The following is a 22,057-nucleotide window of genomic DNA, read 5'->3' on the forward strand; positions in this document are numbered from 1 at the left end:
TCCACTGCTGTGTTTAAAAACCATATTTGTAATATTTGCTTATCTACTGAAGAAGACTCAAATGACATTCTGTTAGTCATACTTAACTCTGACTAGAAATGTGTTGTAAAATGTTATGTATTATGTACTTGAGAAGTTTTTAATCCAGAGCAATTACCTCATAAAGAAAATTATATTTAGAATATATTCTCCAAATTGATTTGGGGCATTTTTTTTCTTGCAATGAATATTGACTGTAGTTGTGGTTTTACAGCTTCATTTGGAAGTACTCCTGTTTGTCAGAAATGAAATTTCACTATTTTGAATTTCAGCCAGTTCTCCTCATGTGTGACTTTGAAACTGTTTGTGAGAAATTGAGACTTCTGTAGTAATTGGTGTGTGCAGTGATGACAGTGCAAACAGTGGAGAAAATGAGATATTGTTATGATTGAGTCAAGAAGTAAAAAGAATGTCTCAGATCAGAAATCCTCCCTCCCAGTAAAATAATGAGCAATGTTTTGTTTCTGTGCTTGTTTTCCTTTTGTCCAACAGCTGTGTGGCATGGACCAGTTCTGGGGCATTGCTCTAAGGGCCCAGTCTGGAGATGTCAGTCGAGCAGCCATCCAGTACATCAACTCCTACTACATCAACGGTATCAGCTTCCATTTTCATCCTTTCTCTGCTGTTTGAAATGTTTTAAAGAACACCCAGCACTATCCTTTTATTATTCTTTTCTATTTTATTCTTTATCCTTTTATTATTCTTAGTATTAAAATGCATTGTTCCAAAGCTGTGCCTATAAATTGACTTGAACTGGTGTTGCAGGTAAAACTGGTCTGGAAAAAGAGCAGGAATTTATTAGCAAGTGTATGGAGAGTCTGATGATAGCTTCAAGTAACCTGGAGCAAGACTCTCATTCAAGCCTGACCATTATTGAAAGAGGGCTCTTAATGCTGAAAACACACCTGGAGGCTTTCAGGAGAAGGTAAAAACCTCTATTGATCTATTTGGATGCAGAATTTATTTCTATCCCTCTTACTATAATGATAAGTGTGTTAAGAGTTATTACTAATTTAAGGAATGGTTTCTTTGTGTAAAGGAAAGACAGTAGGGAGTAATTGTGCAAGGTAATAAATGAAGTTTAAACAGTTACCAGTGTTGGCCTTTGTTCTTGTATAAAAATGTGTGGCTGTGTTTGTGTTTCCCCATCCCTCACCAAAGAAACTTCTTAAAAGCCATTTTAATTTTATTTGAAACACAGTGAGACTGTCAATAACTTCCTCTTACTGAAAAAAAATCAAAACAGCATTTGCAGGATTTGTCCTTGATTGTTCAGCGAACATTTGTGCTAAACAGGCTTTGACAAAAGCACTTTTTTTCTATGTTTTTCCCTCTTCCTAAGGTTTGCATATCATCTGAGACAGTGGCAGATTGAAGGCACTGGCATCAGCAGTCACCTGAAAGCCCTGAGTGACAAACAGTCTCTACCTCTGAGGATTGTGTGTCAGCCAGCTGGCCTTCCTGACAAGGTGGGTGAAAATCCCTTCCAGGCACACCCTCCCTGCCCAGTGCTCCTGATCCCACAGCCCTCCTGGGAAAATAAACCCCTCTTTCCTTTCAGATGACCATAGAAATGTACCCCAGTGACCAGGTGGCTGATCTGCGAGCAGAAGTCACCCACTGGTATGAAAATCTGCAGAAGGAGCAGATCAACCAGCAGGCACAGCTGCAGGAGTTTGGCCAAAGCAGTCGCAAGGGGGATTTCCCTGGTGAGCTCTTCCTGCCTGGAGGTTTTGCCTTTACACCTTAAATGATTGTGGGTTTTTTTTCCCCAGATACCTCAAAGCAAGCATTATGATTTATTTTCTTTACTTGTAGTTCAAATTAATATCACACCCTCTTCTAATTAATATTGTTTTTTAAGCACTACCATTTATTTGAAATAGCAAAGAAAATATAAATCCTTTAAGTCCTTGAATCAGTCCAAATTCCATGTTCCAGCAGATTTCCCCCCGCATTATTTTTCTTCTTGTTGTTTGAATGATGTTATTTTCTGTAAACTGGAGATTCTGTTGCACACAACTTTATAAAATATTACATTTCTGAATATCTTATTCTGTATTTCATCTGATTCGTACACTTCTGGCTCTGCCATTGAGTCAGAGTTTGAAGCCACAATTCAAATCCATAATTTATGCTCTGTGTACATGTATTCCAGTCAGGTGGAAGATTTTCCTTACTCCTGCAATTGCTTTTTAATTTATGGTCATCCAGTAGCAGAAATGATTCTTCATCCTGCTTTGAGGCTGCTAATTTGGAATGTCACCTTGCTCTGTATAGTGAGTGAATATGCATCCTCTTGTTGTTCCCTCTTTGTGAGTGAAGGAAAATTCCTGCTTTATCCTTCAGGAGGGTATTATATTCCTGATATTATATATTACAGCATTCTTAGCACTTATTTCTGTTCAAAGTGTTTTCTGAATTTTCTTTTATGTTTTCTCAGTTTTTCTTTTCATTATAAGCATGAGTTAGCATGTAATGAACAATTGTCTGAATAAATTCTGTCCATGAACAGCTCTTTCCAACACCACCATTAATATATGTTTAAATGTGATTCAAGCTTGCTCTTCACAGTTTAACAACTTCTAAAAAACCTGTTTTAATGAGGCACAATGTAAGTAAACCAGACTGAATTTTGGACACGTTAATTGCCTTCTTTGTAGAATCCTTTTCCAGCCACTCAGCAGAATCAGTTTTAGTAAAGAAACTGTCTTGTTTTCCACCACATAGTAGTAAATATATATTTTTGTTGTAACAGGCATTTTAGAAACGTGGTCATGTTGGACAAAGTGTGCTTGTTAGAAGAGAGGTTTGGTTGTCTGCACGAAATAGAATTTCATTCTTCATCTTTTGATTGTTCAGGTTTCTTGTTCAGTGTTGAGTTCTTTGCAGGGTGTTCTCAGTTTTTCCCTTCTGAAGTGGGTGTGACTTCTTTGGTTCCAGCTTACATTTAAGATTAATCAATGTTTCTTTGACTTGACCACAAGTGTGTGGTACAAGGACATCTTGTTGATGATCACAATAATTTCCATTATCCTTCTGTGGCACAGTGTCATTTACTACAAAATATGGAAGACATGTTTGAATTTGTATTATAAATACTTTACACTGCAAAGTTGGGTATTGAAAAGGTTATTTGTGAATACAAATGCAAGTAAAGTAAATTTATGCAAGTAAATTCAGTTTATTTGTACAAGTTTTAATTAGTTTAATGTAATAATCACTTTTCTTAAGGAAATAGCAGCAAGTTTTTGCCTCTGCTGAAGGGTACACTATCAAAGCTGTGAAACTGAAACCATGATTCCAGAATTCTGCTGAAATAGGCTTTTATCCTAGGTGGCCTCATGGGACCTGTGAGAATGATTTCATCTGGGCACGAGCTGACAACTGACTATGATGAGAAAACTCTGCACGAGCTGGGCTTTAAGGACATGCAGGTACTGCCAGCATGGGAAAGGCCCTGGAGCTGTGGCCAGGGCTTGGCTCTGGTCTCCTGCAGCTGATTCTGCACCTGGGGCTGGCTGGGAGCAACCCCTGGGGTGATAACAGCCTCAAGGGCAGAGTCAGGAGTGTGATTGATGCTGTGTGAGGGCTGACCTACAGCAGAGGCTGGACACAGGGAATGAAGAATGAAGCAGGGATTTATTAAAAGGATCTCCTCCATGGATCCACCTTGGGCAGCACAAGAGCCCAGCCAGGGCTGCACCCAAGATGAACCAAAATGGTCCCAAAATGGACAATCGGTCACTTTTATAAGTTCTGCTCCATTTTCATATTAGAGTTAATTGTCCAATTCCAGCTCCAGCCCATCAAGTCCCATCCTTCTTTTTTTTCTTTCTTCATTCTCCCACTATGCTGCTGGGCCTGAGATCTGGATCATTTGTCCTTGGTGCCCAGCTGGAGAGGGAATTGTTTTGTCTACCCACTGTGCAGAGAGCTCACCATCCCATAATATGGAGCCCAGACCCACACACTAAAGCAGCACAGAACCTGAAAAATAAAAAAGCCAAACCTGAGGCATCAAGTGCAGCTACACCATGAATGCCTTAAGTGAAAGCAAACCCAAACTTCATTTGTGGCACTTGCCGAAAATGCTGCAAAGCCAAGATTTCACTACAAACCAAAAATTTTTTAAATTTTTTTATTCTGACCCTTGTGAAAGCATTGCTTGCTTGCCATAAAGCTGTGTCTGTGCTCTGCCTCTGCTGCAGATGGTGTTTGTGTCCCTCGGTGCCCCCAGGAGGGAGCGCAAAGGGGAAGGTGTCCAGCTCCCAGCCTCCTGCCTACCTCCTCCTCAGAAGGACAACATTCCAATGCTCCTACTCCTGCAAGAACCTCACCTCACCACCCTCTTTGATTTGTTAGAAATGCTGGCCTCTTTTAAGCCTCCTTCTGGAGAAGTGGCTATGGAGGATAGTGAGGTAATTCAGTTTAATTTTATTAGAACAATTGCATTTAAGTCTTATTTCATTGGATCTGGTTTTTCTGTGTAGCCAATTTTTCTCTACTCTGTTCAGTTGCTAGAGATGTTTATTGCCTGCTCATTCACATGGTAAAATCTTCATAATTCTCCTTTTTTCTTAGCAATTATATTGCTAAGATATTGCTAATATTTTCTTAGCAGTAATAGAACATTTGAATGTTCTAAATACTGTAGAAGCTATAAAAGCATTTCTTAAGAAACAATATTGATTATTTAAATTGATGTGGTGACTCATAATGGGAATTGGCTTGAAGAAAGGTTTGTAAAGTTTTATTGCAAAAAGCCAAGCTTGATCTTGTATGCCATCATTAGCTTGAGGGAAATTAAATCATATGTAGTACATTTGAACCTGCAATTTATTTATAAGTTTTATCTGCATTTAAATATTTCAAAATATGTGATATGATTTAAAGATGATGTAACTTAGTTTCTTGCAAGTTGAGACCTCAGTTATCATATCCTAATCATGGATTTAGTTATTAGATACAAAACAGCTTCTTAATTACAAATAAATACATTTTTGGGCTTTGAAATGTCATTTTCTCAAAGAAGTTGACAGTAAGAATGGTTATGATTTGGTTTGTCAGAGTGCAAGGTGTGAAGAGCTCCATCTCCATGCAGAGAACTTATCTAGACGTGTCTGGGAACTGTTAATGCTCCTACCAACGTGCCCTAATATGCTGCAGGCATTCCAGAATATTTCTGATGAGCAGGTGAACAAAGCTTTACATATTTATCTTTGTTATACTTGAATTTTTTAGCATCCAGTGTTTTAGTTGAAATGTCCCCAAATAGGAATGTTACGTAGTAAATCTGTTAAGTGTGCTGAGATAAGAGTAAACCTAATAAATCTAAAACTAAACAGAGATGTCAGCTTAGCTCCCAAAGTTAGTTTTTATCATTTATTTTCAAAGTTTATTTTATAAATTAAAAGAATAGCCAGTACTAATGATCACAATGTTTTTACTTGGATGGAAAGAGCAGTTTGTTCAGCTGCAGCCTGGCTTTAGCACTGTGGCTGTTGTGGTAGTGATACTTTTGTACTCTATTCCCTCAGCTCATAGCTTGGCTTGCTTGGAAGCACAGTTGATTTCTACAGATAAAAATATTATTCTGCCTCTTTAAAAGTGGTTGAAATTGCATCCTAACAGATTGTAGATATTGCAGCTTTTTATGCACACATGCATGACAATTTTGGTGGCAGTTACAGTGTGATGTTTGCTTTCCTCTAATGTAAAATTGTGTCTATTTTAGCATATAATAATGTTGCCTTTTTATTATTCAGATTGGTAATCATGTATAGAAATCTGCTTGAAATTGTCTAATTTCAGATAACAGATGAAATTAAACCCCTAAATAATTTATCTGTGCCACTTGAAAAATCCTCTCCCTGAATTTTTAGACAGATGAGCATTACATATAATTGTATTAATTATTTTCTATCTTTTTTTCATCTTTTAAGGGTAATGATGGCTTTAGCTGGAAGGACCTTCTGAGAATAAAAAGTGCCCACAAACTTTTGTATGCCCTGGAGATCATTGAAGCTTTGGGGAAGCCCAACAGGAGGATAAGACGGGAATCTACGGTAATTTCCTTGCACAGAATCTTGATTTTTCTCTGAACCAGAGCATAGATTGATGGTTTATTTTATAATGTTACAATTCCTGAGCTGTTTTTACAGTTATTCTTGTTTATCTTTAGGGAAGTTACAGTGATCTTTACCCAGACTCAGATGATTCAAGTGAAGATCAAATAGAAAACAGTAAAAACACATGGAGCTGCAAGGTTTGTTTTTCCTACACTATTCTATGATACCGAAGACAAATTTTCAAGAGAAATAAAAAAACCCATTTAAAACATTATCTATCCTAAAATATTTTATCTCAAATTTAGAGATAACATTTGCAAGTTTTTCTGTGTTATCAGGCTTGTAAATTTGTGGTGGCCAGGTACAGTTATTTCATTTGTTTTCATAAAATACCCAGCTGAATAATTTGTAATTTATTTATTAATTTATAAAGCTTAGGTTGGTATCTGACTGGTCTTAGTGGTATTTCTGTATCTGCTTTTTCTCACATTGCTTCCATCATATGCTTACAGTTTGTTGCTGCTGGAGGGCTCCAACAGTTACTGGAAATTTTCAATTCTGGAATCCTGGAGCCTAAGGAGCAGGAATCATGGACTGTGGTAGGTGTTCACTCTGCCTTTCTCTCCAGAAGAACATTCCTGGTATTTGTAAAGACTTTTAATGCTTTGAGCCTTTGGTACAGTTATTTTCTGTTGTGAAATAGATCCATTCTCTGATTGAAACCGTCAGAGTCTATCTAGTAACATCTTTTTTTAAAATATTTTATATTCCTGGAAGAGCTAATTATAAAAAGCAAGTGTACATATACTACTGCTTTTTTATGTTTTAAAACCACCCTCCCTGTTTTTCTGTGGATTTTGGGGAGAGTCTTTTATTCTTAAAATTGTAGAACTTAAAATTGTACCTCATGGAACCTTAGAGGGGAAAACATCTGGGTTCCTTCCTCAGGAGTGATTGGAACTACTTTGGTGTTACTATAACAGATCATAATTCTTTAAAGAAACCAAAAGTAGCCAAACAAGAATGGAATATTTATTTATTTTTTCTGCTTATTTTAGGGAGGGTTTTTATTTGGCGAATTATTTATTACAGTCTGTATTAAAAGCAGTAATCTGTTAATTGTCTTTCCCTTGTGTAAGAGGCCAAAATGGCCAAGGCCATTTTCCCTTGCTGTCAGTGAGACAATTAGCATAGTGGCTGTGGTGCTAATAAAGACACTTGTCAATAATGCACATGTTCTATAAGAATGTCTAATAATCACCTTTTTCATTATTATTCTATCATTAGTTTCAGCTAAGTTCAAGTTACTTCTAGTTTTTTTCTCCTTTATACCTTACTGAGGTTTTCAGTCGCAAATTCCATAGATAGCATTGAATTATGTGGAAAATAAATCCCTCAAAATTGAAGATTTCTCTTGTATTTGTGGGGTTCCCCAAGGGAGGAATGATGAATCTGACTCCATGTTTTTAGAAGGCTAATATTTTATTCTATTATATTATATTAAAGAATACTAAACTAAACTATACTGAAGAATACAGAAAGGATACAGATAGAAAGCTAAAAGATAATAATGAAAACTGGTGACTCCTTCCAGGGTCCTGACAGAGCTTGACCGTGATTGGTCATTTGTCATGGACATATTTTATCAAAAATACTTTTGCTAGGATTTTTCTCCTGAGAAGCTGAGAAGCCTCAAAGGAAAAGAAAACCAATGATTACCTGCTGCTGTGGAATGCAACAGGTGCATCTTTGATTGTCCATGTTGGTTGTTTCTAATTAATGGCCAATCACAGTCAGCTGGCTGAGAATCTCTGAGAGTCACAGCTTTTGTTACCATTCCTTTCTATTTCTTTCAAACCTTCTGATGAAATCCTTTCTTCTTTTAGTATAGTTTTAGTATATAATTTTCTTTTAATATAATATATTTCATAAAATAATAAATCAGCCTTCTGGAACATGGAGTCAGGATTCTCATCTCTTCCCTCATCCTGGGACCCCTGAGAACACCACCACAGTCATTCAGTTAAAACAATTCACATGAAACCAATGAAACAATCACCTGTTGGATAAACAATCTCCAACCACAATGCAAAGCAGCAAAGCACAGGAGAAGCAAATGAGATAATACTGTTTTCCTTTTCCTCTGAGGCTTCTCAGCTTCCCAGGAGAAGAATCCTGAGCAAGGGAATTTCTCCAGAAAATATGGCAGTGACAGATTTGTTTTCCTTCCCCTTCCCAGTGGCAGCTGGACTGTCTTGCTTGCTTGCTGAAGCTGATCTGCCAGTTTGCAGTGGACCCCTCAGATCTGGACCTGGCTTACCACGATGTCTTTGCCTGGTCTGGGGTGGCAGAGAGCCACAGGAAAAGGACGTGGCCGGGCAAGTCCAGGAAAACCACGAGCGACCACGTCAAGGGCCTTCACATCCCCAGGCTGACAGAGGTAGGAGGCACACAGAGGTTCTGGGAGCTGTAGGAAACATCTCCTTTGCTGAAAGAGTAAATGTGAAGTCCTTATTTTAGTAATAAAATTATGGAGTGGAAGAGTTAGTAGTACTCACTGATCTCAGTAATATAATTGATCTCTTGCTTGTTCTCTAGAAAAGTATTTGCATAGTTTTAAACCTGGCAACCAAAAGGTGTTTTTTGATGGTGATTGATGAACACATTAATTGGGAATTCAGAATTGCAGTGATTTGTCCCTGTTTCTTAGATTTTGTTTCCTGAATTGATCAGTCCTTTTTTACAGTAGCACATTATTATTATTAACCTGTATTTATAACATGAGCTGCCCTTGTCCTTGCTAAATCCATGTTGGATTCCTTTAGTAAACACTGAAGTAACTTTATTAGGGATACCTGAGTGAACTTACCTGCAGCTGTGAACCTTCCTGCCAGGTTGCTGCATGCTGATTTCCTAGGGCAGCCTGAGCACAGAGGGTGTTTTGGCATCAGGGGGACATTCACTGTAAATTGACTTTCTTGGGCACAGGACCAGCTGTGACTGCCAAAAAGTGCAGGTCTGAACTCTGAGCTGGAGCCAAACTTCCCCTTTGCTATACCTGGAAAGACCTTAACTATTCTATAAATATCAGCCTTTTTTGATAAATCCCTAAATCACCAGGGCTACTGTCATACAGGGAATTTAGCACATATATTAAATTTTTTGAACATGTAAATGCTGCTGTTGCTTTCTCTAACTGGTTTTAAATTTTTAGTTGTAAATTGATAAGTATTCTTGATTTGATATTTAAGTATTTTAAGATTTTCTTCACACTTGCATTTTAAAATTCTGTAGAGTCTGTCAGATTGGCTAAAGATAAATATTTTAAGAGAGCGGTTAGTCAGTAAAATGTGTTGATCACAGAGGTAGGCAAAATTTAAGTGTCCAACGTCATCCTCAGCCCTGTCTCCTCAAACATAAGGTTTTTAAAAGGCTGTGAGTAGTTTATGCTTTAAAAAAATAACATGTTTTTACTAAAAGGATTGAATAAATGGTTGATTTTCCTATTCAGTTGAATTGTGTTCTTTAGAGAATGAAATTTTAGCATCTAGCCCTAGTCAGTGAAACATGGGATTTTAGCTCTGCTTTAATAAAACCAGTAAATTGTTAACTGTGAAGATGCTGTGATTTGCCTTTGGCCCTTCCTCCTCTGCACAGGTGGGTTTATTTAGATTCGCACAGTGTGTATAATTAAAAAACAGATCAAAAAGCTTGTTGTTATATTAACTTGTTTTTTTTTTTTTTTTTCTTTCAACTTCAATTTTTAAAGGTGTTTCTTGTACTTGTCCAGGGAACCAGTTTGATTCAGCGACTTATGTCAGTTGCTTATACATATGACAACTTGGCACCTAGGTACAAATCTTCTTATTTTTGTGATAAAGCTGATGAGTGTGCTCATTTCCATCGCTGCTTTCCTGCAGGACCCACCCGGGGCTCTCCCAGCTGTGCTCCCTCTGCCAGCCACATCCCACACTGAGCTCCAGAGGCTGGAACTTGCTTTTCTTACTCACCTCCTGCCCTGGCAGAGAGGAGAGGGGTGAGAACTCTGTGCTCAGGGTGGAAGGCATGGGTGTATAAATTATAAATGACACAAATTCTCATGCCAAAATGTGGGAACGTTCCTCACTTGGGGTCACCAAATGTGGTGGTGTTCTCAGGGGTCCCAGGACCAGGGAAGAGATGAGAATCCTGACTCCATGTTTCAGAAGGCTGATTTGTTATTTTATTATATACATTATCTTAAAAGAAAATTATATATTAAAACTATACTAAAGAATGGAAGAAAGGATTTCATCAGAAGACTTGAAAGGAAAGGAATGATGATAAAATCTTGTGACTCTCAGAGTCTGAGCTGACTGTGATTGGCCATTAATTAAAAACAACCAACATAGACCAATCACAGATGCACCTGTGGCATTCCACAGCAGCAGATAATCATTGTTTGCATTTCATTTCTGAGGCTTCTCAGCCTCTCAGGAGAAAAATCCTAACAAAGGGATTTTTCATAAAATATGTCAGTGACACCAAAATCCCTTCTTTGTTTTCTCCAGAGCATTTTTAATTTCAAGGTAGCGTAAAGGAGAAATTAAAATAAATTCATTTTCATGTTGCTTAGTTGTCTGTCACTTTTGACTTATTTTTCTCATCCTGCTGGTACTAAAGGCAAAATCTGACATATATTTGGTCCTGTTGCCTTTTTGTCCTGAGAAAAGCAATTCTGTGTAAGGCTGCATTGTGGCAGGCAGACTGGTGCTGGGGAGGTCAGGTTTTTGTAGAATTGATTCCAAGTGATGGATAGTTGTTTTACTATATTTTTAAAAGATTGTTAAGGGCATTCAGAACATTTCCAGTCTGCAGGTGTGCTTAACTTGGCCTCTAGTTGAGATGCAGGAAAATTTTTGAAGTATAAATGCAATATTTTTGGTTTCATAATCTTTTATTGTAATTAATACAAATGGAAGTAAATAAATAGAAACATTTAAAGTTTGCAAATGTTTATTCAGAGTGTGGTTCCTTTATGAAGAAAACTAGATTTATTCTGTATGGGTCAGTTCTTAGCTCTGACATCTCTGTTTTGGATAAAATAAAGAAGGGGCTGTGGGTATTTCTCCTTGGCTTTTTAATCTTGTAAAGCTTTATGGGGGTAACTTGAAGGTTTTCATAGTTTTATTATTGTTGCTAATTTTGACTACTGCAAGCAATGAATCCTTTTAAGATGAATTAAGATTTTCCAAGTGGTTACTTAAGAGTAACTGGGTTGTGCCTTGTGTGTACTTGTATTTCTGAAATCTGTTATGTGCTGTGTGATAAAATTCAAATGATTTTCTCTTCTTCCCATCAGGGTGTTGAAGGCTCAGTCTGATCACAGGTCAAGGCATGAAGGTCAGTGCTGCAAAACAGCTGGGTCAGGAGCTAATCACAGGGATGGCAAATTGATGATAATTTATTATTTTCGTTTATTGCACTGTTAGAAAGCTGGAAAATCGTTTTCCTCCAAGGAAATACCCTTGGTTTCTGAGTGAAATCCAGTCTGGGTTTTTTCCCCAGTCTGGGTTCAGGGTGAAATCTGGTCCTGGTTATTCCCTGATCCACTTTCCAGGGGAAATCCACTCCATGTGTTCCCCCATCTGGATTTTCTGTGAAATCTGGTTCAGGTTTTTGCCTGAGCCACTTCCCAGGAGAATTCCAGTCCAGTTTTCCTTCAATCCCAATTCCAGGTGAAATCCAGGTTGTGTTTTCTCCCAGTTCAGCTTCCCAGAGAGTTCCTCTCTGGGTTTTTCCTCTCCTGTTTCTGGCTGAAACCTCATTGAGATTTTCCCAGTCCTCTTTCCAGGCTAAATCCCATCTAGATTTTCCCCCATTCCTGCTCCCACCCCTCATCCCCAAACTTTATATAAAACCAGGAAGGGGGAAATTCAGTTTTATTTTGGGAGTGAAGCTGGGGCAGTGGTTGGAAGCATCTTCTGCTCAGTGAGGTTTTCAGCTGCTTCCCTCTTGCCAAAACATTTCTTATTGGGCTTGTGGCAGAAATTCCATGTGAGACTTTTCAGTTCAGGTTGCATCAATGAGGAGAACAGCAAATTGAGACAAGTCCCATACAGCACTTTATCCTGCATTAATAACCAATGGCAGAGGTGTGCAGGCAGGATCCTATGGAAATGTCACACTTTGCAAAGAAGAAAATAGGAAATTCAGGTGGAAGTTGAGTAGAAGTTGAGGGAGATACCAGGAATAAACTCTGGCTGCACCTGAAAAGTTAAATTTAGACCTTATTCCAGGAGCAGCTTTATTCTGCCATGACGAAAAGCTTCATTGGCAAGACAGGTGGGGTCCTATTCCATAAAAAACTGTTCTGGACACCCCTGGACACATCTGTAATTGAGTGTTCAGGCCTTGTTTACTGGGAATATATCCCAGTAGATACTGGCCCCAAAAATTACTGCCATTCATTTGATAGGTCTGTGCTTGGGCTCCTGCTGCTGGCAGTCTCTCTCCTAAATAATGAAAGATGAAGAAAGGTTTCTCTGCTGATAATTCCTACAAAAATGGAGTATTTGAAAGTGTAGTCCTGGACAGCATGCTGGCCTTATTACAGAGGAAAGGTGGCACTGGATGGAGTCTGAAGCACTGCAAAATTATCGTTCTAATTTCATTACAAAGACACTACCCAAGAATTTCCAAAGTTCCTTGGGGGCTGCAAGGTGATTGCAATGGAACTTTTGTTTGGGGCAACACAAACGTGGTCACAGAAATTAGTACAAAACAGGAAGTAACTGTGCAGATGTGATGGTAAAACTCAGGTTTTTTTGTATCCTTAGTGCCAGGAGAGATTTTGTCTTGCCAGTTACTGAAGTAAATGTCATTTTGGGCTGTGCAGCCCTTTTGCCCAGGATGCCCTTGCTGTGCTTACACCCATTAGAACTGGCAGGTGTGATGAAGCCAAAATCAGAGTAAAAGGCTGCAATTCTGTGCCTGTGCTCAGCCTTCAGGGGCAGCTCTGAATTTGGCTGCCTGCTTTGGTCACCTGATGGCAGTGGCAGCAGTGTGGGATCATGAGAGGGATGTCCATGAAACAGGAAACCTTAAGGAGCTGTGAGTAAGGGTCTCTTGGGAACTGCACTCTCAGGTATCTGAGGAGCTGCAGCCAGTCTGTTCTGCTGAAGCTCACATTTGGGTGCTGGAGTTACCTTGATAAATGGTGTGTAATGCACAGCTAGGAGGGAAATAAGTGCTGGAAGTCAGGTTTAAGGAGCCAACAGGTTTGTTAAGTGTATGTTTGACTCTAGACAGGTGTGGTTTACAGTGGGGTTTGTCTATTCCTGCAGTCACTCACTGTTCCATGTGGGGTTTGTCTGTTCCTGCAGTCACTCACTGTTCCATGTGGGGTTTTCTGTTCCTGCAGTCACTCACTGTTCCATGTGGGGTTTGTCTGTTCCTGCAGTCACTCACTGTTCCATGTGGGGTTTGTCTGTTCCTGCAGTCACTCACTGTTCCATGTGGGGTTTGTCTGTTCCTGCAGTCACTCACTGTTCCATGTGGGGTTTCTCTGTTCCTGCAGTCACTCACTGTTCCATGTGGGGTTTCTCTGTTCCTGCAGTCACTCACTGTTCCATGTGGGGTTTCTCTCTTCCTGCAGTCACTCACTATTCCATGTGGCTCTTGGTGAGCTGGGCTCACTGCTGCTCCTTGGTGAAATCCAGCCTGGCTGACAGTGACCATTTGCAAGAGTGGCTCAAGAAACTCACCCTGCTTATTCCAGAGGTATGGCAATGGGAGCTTGCTGCATTCCTAATTAGTGTCATTACCTTTGGCTTGCCATTCAATCCAAGGCTTGTGGTTTCCTGCTCCAAGTGGCAGGACCTGCTTCAGTTCCTTGCAGTGCTGGGTGAGAAGTGATCACTGGAAGGTGGCACCTCTGTGTTCAGTCACAAACCAGGTTATAAACCCTCACCTTTCTCCTTGGCTTCTGTTTGAAGGTCATTTTTTCATTGCCATTTGTTGAAATTTCTGGGTAATTTGTTGAAATTTCTGGGTGATGCCACCTGACTTGAATTAGCTGAAATGTACTTCCCCATGATGTTTTTCACATTATTAGATTTTTTTTTTTTTGCTATTTATTTTTTATACTTAGAATCACAAAATGAGGTGAATGAGAATTGATACCAAGATCTTTGTCATGACCAAAGATTGGTCTAGCTTTTAGTAATTTTTTTTACTAAAGCTAGACCAATGATGCTCTATAGGCTTAAATGGAATAAAAGCTTAAAAATTGCATCAGTTATATTCACAGTGGAATTTTTTTTTTGTATTTATTGGTGATTGCTTAAAAGTGCAAGGTGGACATGGTGTGGTAATTCTTACCTCTTGTTTTATTACTCAAGCACAGAAAAAGCTTGCAGGCTGGCTCCCTTTAAAATCCCTGGAAATGAGAGAGTGCAAACTTCCAAACGTTGATTAGATTGTGGATATTTTTCTTAATAAAAGGAAGAAGAAAATAGTTTTTGTAGTGAAATTAAATTAATTAGTAGTTTTGAAAGAGTAAGAGTAAATCCAGGATTCACATAGATTTCCTTGATTTGCCTGATGTGATATTTTCTATTCTAGTCACTGTAATCATTTCCATGGAAAATACATAACTCAAGACACAGGGCACAAACAAATCATCTTTTTAATTAGAATAGTATAATTTGCATTTTTCTGTAAGCAGTTTAAATACACATTATTTGTAATCCCTGTTTGAGAAAAATACATTCAACCCTGATAACCTCTTAGATATTATGAGAGGAATTTATGTACCTATGAAAGGAAAAACATACAAAAGAAAAAAATCTTGCAAAGAATGTGTGCAATCATGTTAATTTCATTATTTTTCCTAGACTGCAGTTCGCCACGAGTCCTGCAATGGTTTGTACAAATTGTCTCTCTCTGGCCTGGATGGGGGAGACTCCATCAATCGCTCCTTTCTGCTGCTGGCTGCATCAACCTTGCTGAAATTCCTCCCTGATGCTCAAGCTCTGAAACCAATTAGGGTAAGAACTTAAAAACTCACAAGACTTTCTCAAAGATAAATTTCAAATTCCTATAAAAATGTTAAAGTTTTAAAATAATATAAAAAGTAAAAAAAATTATTAAAAAGTAAAAAATTAAGATTATTATTAAAAAGTAACATATAAAACATATAATTTAATATAATATAATGTAATACTATATAAGATAACATAACATTTTTATTCATTATTTTTATTCATTATATAATAATATCTTACTATTTACATTATATTATTGCATTTAAATATTATATTACGTTGTATCATATCATACTATATATGATTTAATATAATATATGTTGTTAAGGATTTAAGTCCTTAACAATATAATATATAATAATCTAATATCTAATATATAATATATACATACAAAATATAAAAACTAAACATGGTAGCACATTATTGTGGTGTCTGATACACTGTTTCAGATGCATGGAGATATGAAGGCTTCTGGCTTAGATGTTTCCAGAAACTTTCCAAAAATGGTTAAACTGTGACACTGCAGTAATTTATAGCTTGGCTGTGCCTGGAGAAATGCAGGACAACTTTTGGGAAGTGCTCTTGTTTTTAAATTTCCATGTCCATGTACACAGATATTTTTAAAAGATTTAAATTAAAACAGTCTACAGAAGATCTTGCAATATTTATCCAGGAGAGTTTTAAATTAGAGATGTATTTACTAATTGAAATCAGCCCAAGTTTTTCATGTTTTGTCCAGTCTAATCATAGATTTTGTGATTTGCAGTGGGTGGGATGAACTCCACACTATTTTACAAATCTTTTACAGGTCTGGCAGACCATCCTGACAATTTTTCAAGAAAATGAATAAATATTGCAGAAGAAAAACAGAGCATACACTGTTACCATTGTAAAATACATTGTTCTTATACTTAGCTTAGAGGCTTGAAGGAAGTAATTCTCTTGTAACACAGTTACTGGCTTCCCTGTGCTATTTTAATGCTGTTATTTTGTGTTCTACTTGGGAACAAAAGCAATTTCTTTCCACAGATAGAGGATTATGAGGAGGAAGCTGTGCTGAGACCTGGTTGTAAGGAGTATTTCTGGCTGCTGTGCAAACTGATTGATAACATTCATGTCAAAGATGCAAGTCAGGTAGGTCTGCCTTGCATTCATACCAATGTTTATTGCTTTTCATTTGTGTCTTCAGATGTTTTTTTCTTAACATCTGATGGACTGTGAGCAGCTCTTGGATGTTTTCCATCTCCCAGTTTACTCTGATGTGTATTTAGTAGTTCTTGGAAGTTTCAGGTCGTGACTCTGTGGGGTCAAGAAAGGGGAGTTGTTCTAACACACAAGGTGAGCTTAGTTGAAGGTCACAGACATGGGAATAGTGTAATTATCTGTGATAATTACACTGTTGATAATTCAAGTGTGTTCCAAGGAGGAGCTAATCAAGTATTTGATTAAAGCTGAAAGAGTTAAATTCAGTTAACAGACACTTAGCATAAATCAGAAAACTTACCTTAGGGCATGCCTGAAAATGAGTTTTAATTATCTCTGTTTTTCTGTGTGCAGTAATAACATTTCCTCCAAAAGAAGCCCATAATTCTTTCTGATTTTTGTTCTATTTTCTTTCTTTTCAATCAGACAACCCTGCTGGATCTGGATGCTCTGGCCAGACACCTCGCTGACTGCATTAGGAGGTGAGCCTTGCCCCCAGCAATGTCCCTTGTGTTATAGTGTGTTTTTTAGTTTGATTTGTGGTTTTGTAGTCTCTGTGTTTTTCTCCCCGTTTTTAGAGTGACACACACCTGCCTTTGTTGTTTAGTTGAGCCAGGTGTCGTTTATCTGTTTGTTACTCAGCTACTTCCTTGCCAAGTTTCAAACCCCCTTCCTTCCCCCCCATCTGTGGGAACCCAGGACATCCCTCTGGCTGTCCAGGACCCCTGCCAGGGGGCTCAGGAGCCCAAAACACCTGTGGGTTTGATTATGACCCGTGGAGCAAATTACCAACCTTGTATGAAGACCAGCAAGCCACAACAGTTTAAGTAGAATAACAGTGAAGTTATCAGAGGGTGGAAAAGTAGATTTTGGGGTTTTTGGTATGGGGGTTCAGGAGGCAAGATGGAGGGAACTGGGCATGTCCAGCCTTTCTCCTTCTTCTTCTTGGCCTTCATCTTCTGCTGTGATGTTGGCACTTTTGGATTGGTTTAGAATATAAGCTCACTGTCTAACATGGGTTATGGGTGTTGAAAAGTAATTGTAAACATTGTACACATAGTTTTTAGTATAAAGAGATAACACCACCCAGGCAGAGTGTCTGGAACTGTCTTGCTGGACAGACCTGGGCAGGGCAGGAGAAAATTTTTTATAGATAAGAAACAATAAACAACTCTGAGACTGAGAACTGAGGAGCCCTGACTCCTCCTTCAAGCACCAGACTGGGAAAAGACACTTTCAACTTTTCTCGGGGGCACTTTGACAAGCTGAAGATTCCAACACCCATCCAGTTGTTAGCCCTTCCTATGCCAAGCTGTTCTCCTCCCTTGAAATCCTTCATTGGTTTATATACTGTGTATTCCCCACCTTGTGTTCCAACCTCCCAGTTCTCCTGATGAGTTGAAGATTGTATCCTCCCCCAAACAATAAGCCATTGTTTGCAGTGTGCACTGGGTGCATGGTCACTGGGGCAGAGCTGTGACATTCCTTCTTGTGATGGTGTTCACAGGGGTCTTAGGATGAGGGGAGAGATGAGGATCTGACTCCATGTTTCAGAAGGCTGATTTATTATTTTATTATATATATTCTGTTAAAACTATACTAAAAGAATAGAAGAAAGGATTTCATCAGAAGGCTGGCTAAGAATAGAAAAGGAATGGTAACAAAGGCTTGTGACTGACCAGACAGTCCAGACAGCTGACTGTGATTGGCCATTAATGAGAAACAACCCCATGAGACCAATACCAGATGCACCTGTTGCATTCCACAGCAGCAGTAAATGAATATTTACATTTTGTTCCTGAGGCCTCTCAGCTTCTCTGGAGAAAAGAGGATTTTTCCTAAAACATGTGTGTGACACCTTCTCTCCTGTGTGTGCATCTCAGCAGGGAGATCCTGGACCACCAGGACGGGAACATCGAGGACGATGGGCTCACAGGGCTGCTGCGCCTCGCCACCAGTGTCATCAAGCACAAACCGCCTTTCAAATTCTCCCGGGAGGGCCAGGTGAGCAGGGCACTGCAGCACCCCTGAGTGTGGGATCTCAGCACCTCAGGATGGAGGTGCAGAGTGGCCGAGAACACCCTTGGGGGGCTCGGGAGTCCTGGAATGCTGCCAGAAGTGTCTGGTGGCTGGACTTTGATCCTACACAGGAGATGACACCTGTATGAGGACTGGGAGGATTTCACTGGGTGAATGGTGAAGGGATAAGTTAATTAGCGTGTAAGACACAGGGTTTAGGATTTCTGTACAGGGGGGTCTAAAGAAGTAAGATGGAGGAATTGGGGCGTGTCCTGTTCTTCTTCTTCTTCTTCTTGGCCTCCATCTTCTGTGGTGATGGTGGCACTTTGGGATTGGTTATTACTAGAAGTGCACCGGTTAATAAGGGTAGAAGGTATTGGGGAAAAATGATAAATATTGTACACGTAACTTCGGGTATAAAGATAAGTGACCGCCCGGGGGCTTGCAGTGTGCTCATGGCTGACTTGCTGTGCAGACCTCTGTCGGGCTGAAAGAAAATCTTTTAGATAAACAATTAATAAACACTGAGACCGAGAAAAGATCAGAAGTCTCTCCTCGTCCTTTGAAGCGTCGGCTCTTCAAGGCCATCCCTGGGCCTTTCCAGAACACCTAAACAGCCGAGAAACCGACACCTGAGAGATCTGAACTGGGCCTTTGCCACCACATTTTGGTTGCAGGGATCAGTATGTGAAAGTTTCTCATATTTCTAGCCTTAGGATGATGGACAAGCCCACACATATTCCTTTAGTGACAAGCAGCACATACAGTTTCTTCCCTTTCTGTGTAATTCCAGAATGGCATTCTTCCATCCCTGAAGTTTTATTTATTTTCATTTCTTGTTTTTAAATGTTTTTACTATTGATCAGCATTAACTGGTTTAAGTCCTTAACAACAGCTGATTTTGACCAGATCCTGGGCAGTCTGATCTAAAAGTAACAATTTGAACTCCACACCTGTGCAGTGGCAGAGATCTGTTACAAGATTATTGCATTCCACCTGTAAGGTGCACAAGTGGTGAAGCAGGGGAAGTTTGCTAAAAAACTATTTTCTTCATATTAAAATTATTTCTATTAATACTGTTTATTTATATTAAAACTATTTATTTATATTAATACTATGTATTTATATTAATACTGTTTATTTATATTAAAACTATTTTATTTATATTAAAACTATTTATTTTATCTTTGAGAACTGCATTAGCATTAAAAAAAAAGGCAAATTGTGTGTAAGAAAAATTTTAGATTGATTCTTTTTCTGTAGGCTCTACAGAACTTATTATTGGGCCTTTTCAGCTGAAGAGTAGGCCCTGGTGTTTAATGATGTTGTTTATATCTTGGTTGTTTATTCTGTTGTTATAAAACAGCCCTGAAGGTAATTTGATTGTCCAAATGTGACATTGCTGCTGGCATTTGAAGAGACTGCTTCTGTTGTTCCACTGGATAAGTGTATTTAACTTAGGGAGAGCTTGCAGATTAAATGAGAGTAAGAATTCAATTCACAGAATGCAGTGTGGAGGAGGATATGGAAATTAAAATAGAGGAATGCAAAGGTCAGGTTTATGTAGCTTGGATGTATGGAAAGCTTAAGAAAAGCTTGAAAAAGTAGTTCTAAAAGTTACTGAAAATCCATGTCTGGTTTGTCAGGTTATCAATCATAAAACCAATCATATTTTATGATTCTTTTCCTATTGGTATGTTCCTCTTTACACTATAATGTGGTTACAGTGCACTTTATGCAGTATGAATTGTTGAAATTTGTGATTCAGAACTGGTATTCAGGTCAGAAATGCTGCATGATAAAGGTCCAGAAAGTCAACAGAATTTCCTAGAAAATTGTGGATATATGGTTCATGTTTTAAGAGTACATTCAGGCTGCTCAATGTGCCAATTTCATGTTTTCCAGGAGTTTCTGAGGGACATCTTCAACCTGCTGTTCTTGCTGCCCAGCCTGAAGGACAGACAGCAGCCCAAGTGCAAGTCCCACTCCTCCAGGGCTGCTGCCTATGACTTGCTGGTGGAAATGGTGAAAGGCTCAGTGGAAAACTACAGGCTGCTCCACAACTGGGTCATGGCTCAGCACATGCAGTGTAAGAACCTCTGGAGAGTTTGTGGCCACTAACCCTGCTCTGGGAATTCACAGCTCTGCTGTTTATCTCCTGTCCCCTGGAGCAGTGTCACACAAGTGTTGGCATCTTTTGCTCACCTACCAATGAAATCCCATCATCATTTCCATATCACCTGTTCTTAAATATTATTATTTAGAGTGTGTGGTCCTGTTAAATGGCAGGTACACACAGGGAACACTGGATTTTACATGCTTCACCCTCTTGTGCTGGATTTTAATTTCCCTTTTCCTTTCTGACATGAACCATGGAATATTTATACATAAACCAAAGTGTAGAAACCACATGGAGGAATTGGAGTTCTGACCAGCCCTGTGGTGTTTCCAGAGCCTCTGGTATCACTGCAGTTGACTTCAGTCTGTACCCAGATATCTGCATCAAGCAGTTTTGCTGTGCCTCTTGGCTTCCATGCTTCCTGCCTTTTGGAGCCACAGTTCCTGTGTATAATATGGAAATCAGCAACATTTCAGCTAGTTAATATTTTATCTTTGGTTTGCAAATCCTCATTATGCATTTTTAGCTTTAGCTAGATTTCCTTTCACATGCCCAGTTAAAATTTCTCTAACCTGAGGTTCTGTAATTTATTATAATGTGTGGAATTGATTTTAGTGCCTTACAATTCAGCAAGCAAAAGAGAAATCTGATCATAATAATGCTTTGTGTTCTGTTCTCTTATGCCTGGGGCCTTCCAAGGTCTCCTGTGCTCAGAAGAAATATTATGAAGAATATATTTTATGAAAATATTGGATATTTATGTTTGCTATGAGCACATTATCTGCTGCTGAGGGTGTCTCTATCTCTCCAGGTGAAGTAATTTGTTTTTAACAATCAGTGTTTTCCTCACTCCAAGTCTCAGTAATTCCTCTGTAACATTTACCACAGTTGTTACTTTCTTCCAAACACTCTTTCCTAGATGGTTTGTTCATCCCAAGTTCTCCAGAGCCATCTGCTCTGTGCTCCTGCTCCATATCCAGCATTTCTCACTTGCATGAATGTTAATTTTATTTCAACTGCCACAGTGCTGTTGTCTCTGTGATGTGCACCCAGCACAGGACTTGTGAAACCTCATTTGTTTAAGGGCTTGTTGTTCCCTTGCTGTGATCCAAAGATTATTGAAACTGGGCTTTTCCGTTTTGTTATATCTGTAATCTTACTGGTCTTCAAAAATCTTAGTCTTAGGCCTATCCCTCCATCCTTCTTAGGAGAAACATTAAGGGAAATAGTAGAAATTTCCATCCTAGCTTTGATTTTAAATGTGTTTTCTTGGCAGGGAGGGCTCCCAGTTCATTCAGGATGATCTCACTGAAGAGTGCATTTAGGTATCTTCCGTTGTTCATAAATTTCTTGCAGTATTTGGAGTTTTGCTTCTTTAAAGACTGATAAAACCCTTCAGTTCAAAGAGGAGGTGCTTCACTTCCCAGCAAGTTAAAGATCATTTCTGGTGTTACCAGTGGAGCAGGAGCATCCTCACAAGGTGGAATGTAAAGAAATGCATGGTCATTCTGAGAGGAAAAAATTCAGCTTTAGTTTGCTTAAAATAGAATGTGAGCATGGCAAGATTGGTTTCAAGTTTC

The 22,057-nt window shown here is 38.8% G+C and overlaps 1 protein-coding gene across 1 annotated transcript in view; it reads left to right on the top strand.

Moving 5' to 3' along the window:
* USP34 (ubiquitin specific peptidase 34) overlaps positions 1 to 22,057 on the top strand; it is a 119,451-nt gene that overhangs the window by 60,613 nt on the left and 36,781 nt on the right. Inside the window, exons 24-42 of the mRNA XM_059467457.1 lie at positions 532 to 631; positions 805 to 964; positions 1,382 to 1,508; positions 1,601 to 1,748; positions 3,376 to 3,476; positions 4,251 to 4,460; positions 5,110 to 5,235; positions 5,985 to 6,107; positions 6,224 to 6,307; positions 6,623 to 6,709; positions 8,350 to 8,550; positions 9,880 to 9,962; positions 11,452 to 11,492; positions 13,747 to 13,871; positions 14,987 to 15,139; positions 16,166 to 16,270; positions 16,766 to 16,821; positions 18,223 to 18,343; positions 20,264 to 20,447. Of these exons, the coding sequence (XP_059323440.1) occupies positions 532 to 631; positions 805 to 964; positions 1,382 to 1,508; positions 1,601 to 1,748; positions 3,376 to 3,476; positions 4,251 to 4,460; positions 5,110 to 5,235; positions 5,985 to 6,107; positions 6,224 to 6,307; positions 6,623 to 6,709; positions 8,350 to 8,550; positions 9,880 to 9,962; positions 11,452 to 11,492; positions 13,747 to 13,871; positions 14,987 to 15,139; positions 16,166 to 16,270; positions 16,766 to 16,821; positions 18,223 to 18,343; positions 20,264 to 20,447 (2,335 nt within the window). The remainder of the gene's footprint in view (positions 1 to 531; positions 632 to 804; positions 965 to 1,381; positions 1,509 to 1,600; positions 1,749 to 3,375; positions 3,477 to 4,250; positions 4,461 to 5,109; positions 5,236 to 5,984; positions 6,108 to 6,223; positions 6,308 to 6,622; positions 6,710 to 8,349; positions 8,551 to 9,879; positions 9,963 to 11,451; positions 11,493 to 13,746; positions 13,872 to 14,986; positions 15,140 to 16,165; positions 16,271 to 16,765; positions 16,822 to 18,222; positions 18,344 to 20,263; positions 20,448 to 22,057) is intronic.

Source organism: Ammospiza nelsoni, chromosome 3, assembly GCF_027579445.1.
Source record: "Ammospiza nelsoni isolate bAmmNel1 chromosome 3, bAmmNel1.pri, whole genome shotgun sequence".
In the NCBI taxonomy this organism is placed as follows: Eukaryota; Metazoa; Chordata; class Aves; order Passeriformes; family Passerellidae; genus Ammospiza; species Ammospiza nelsoni.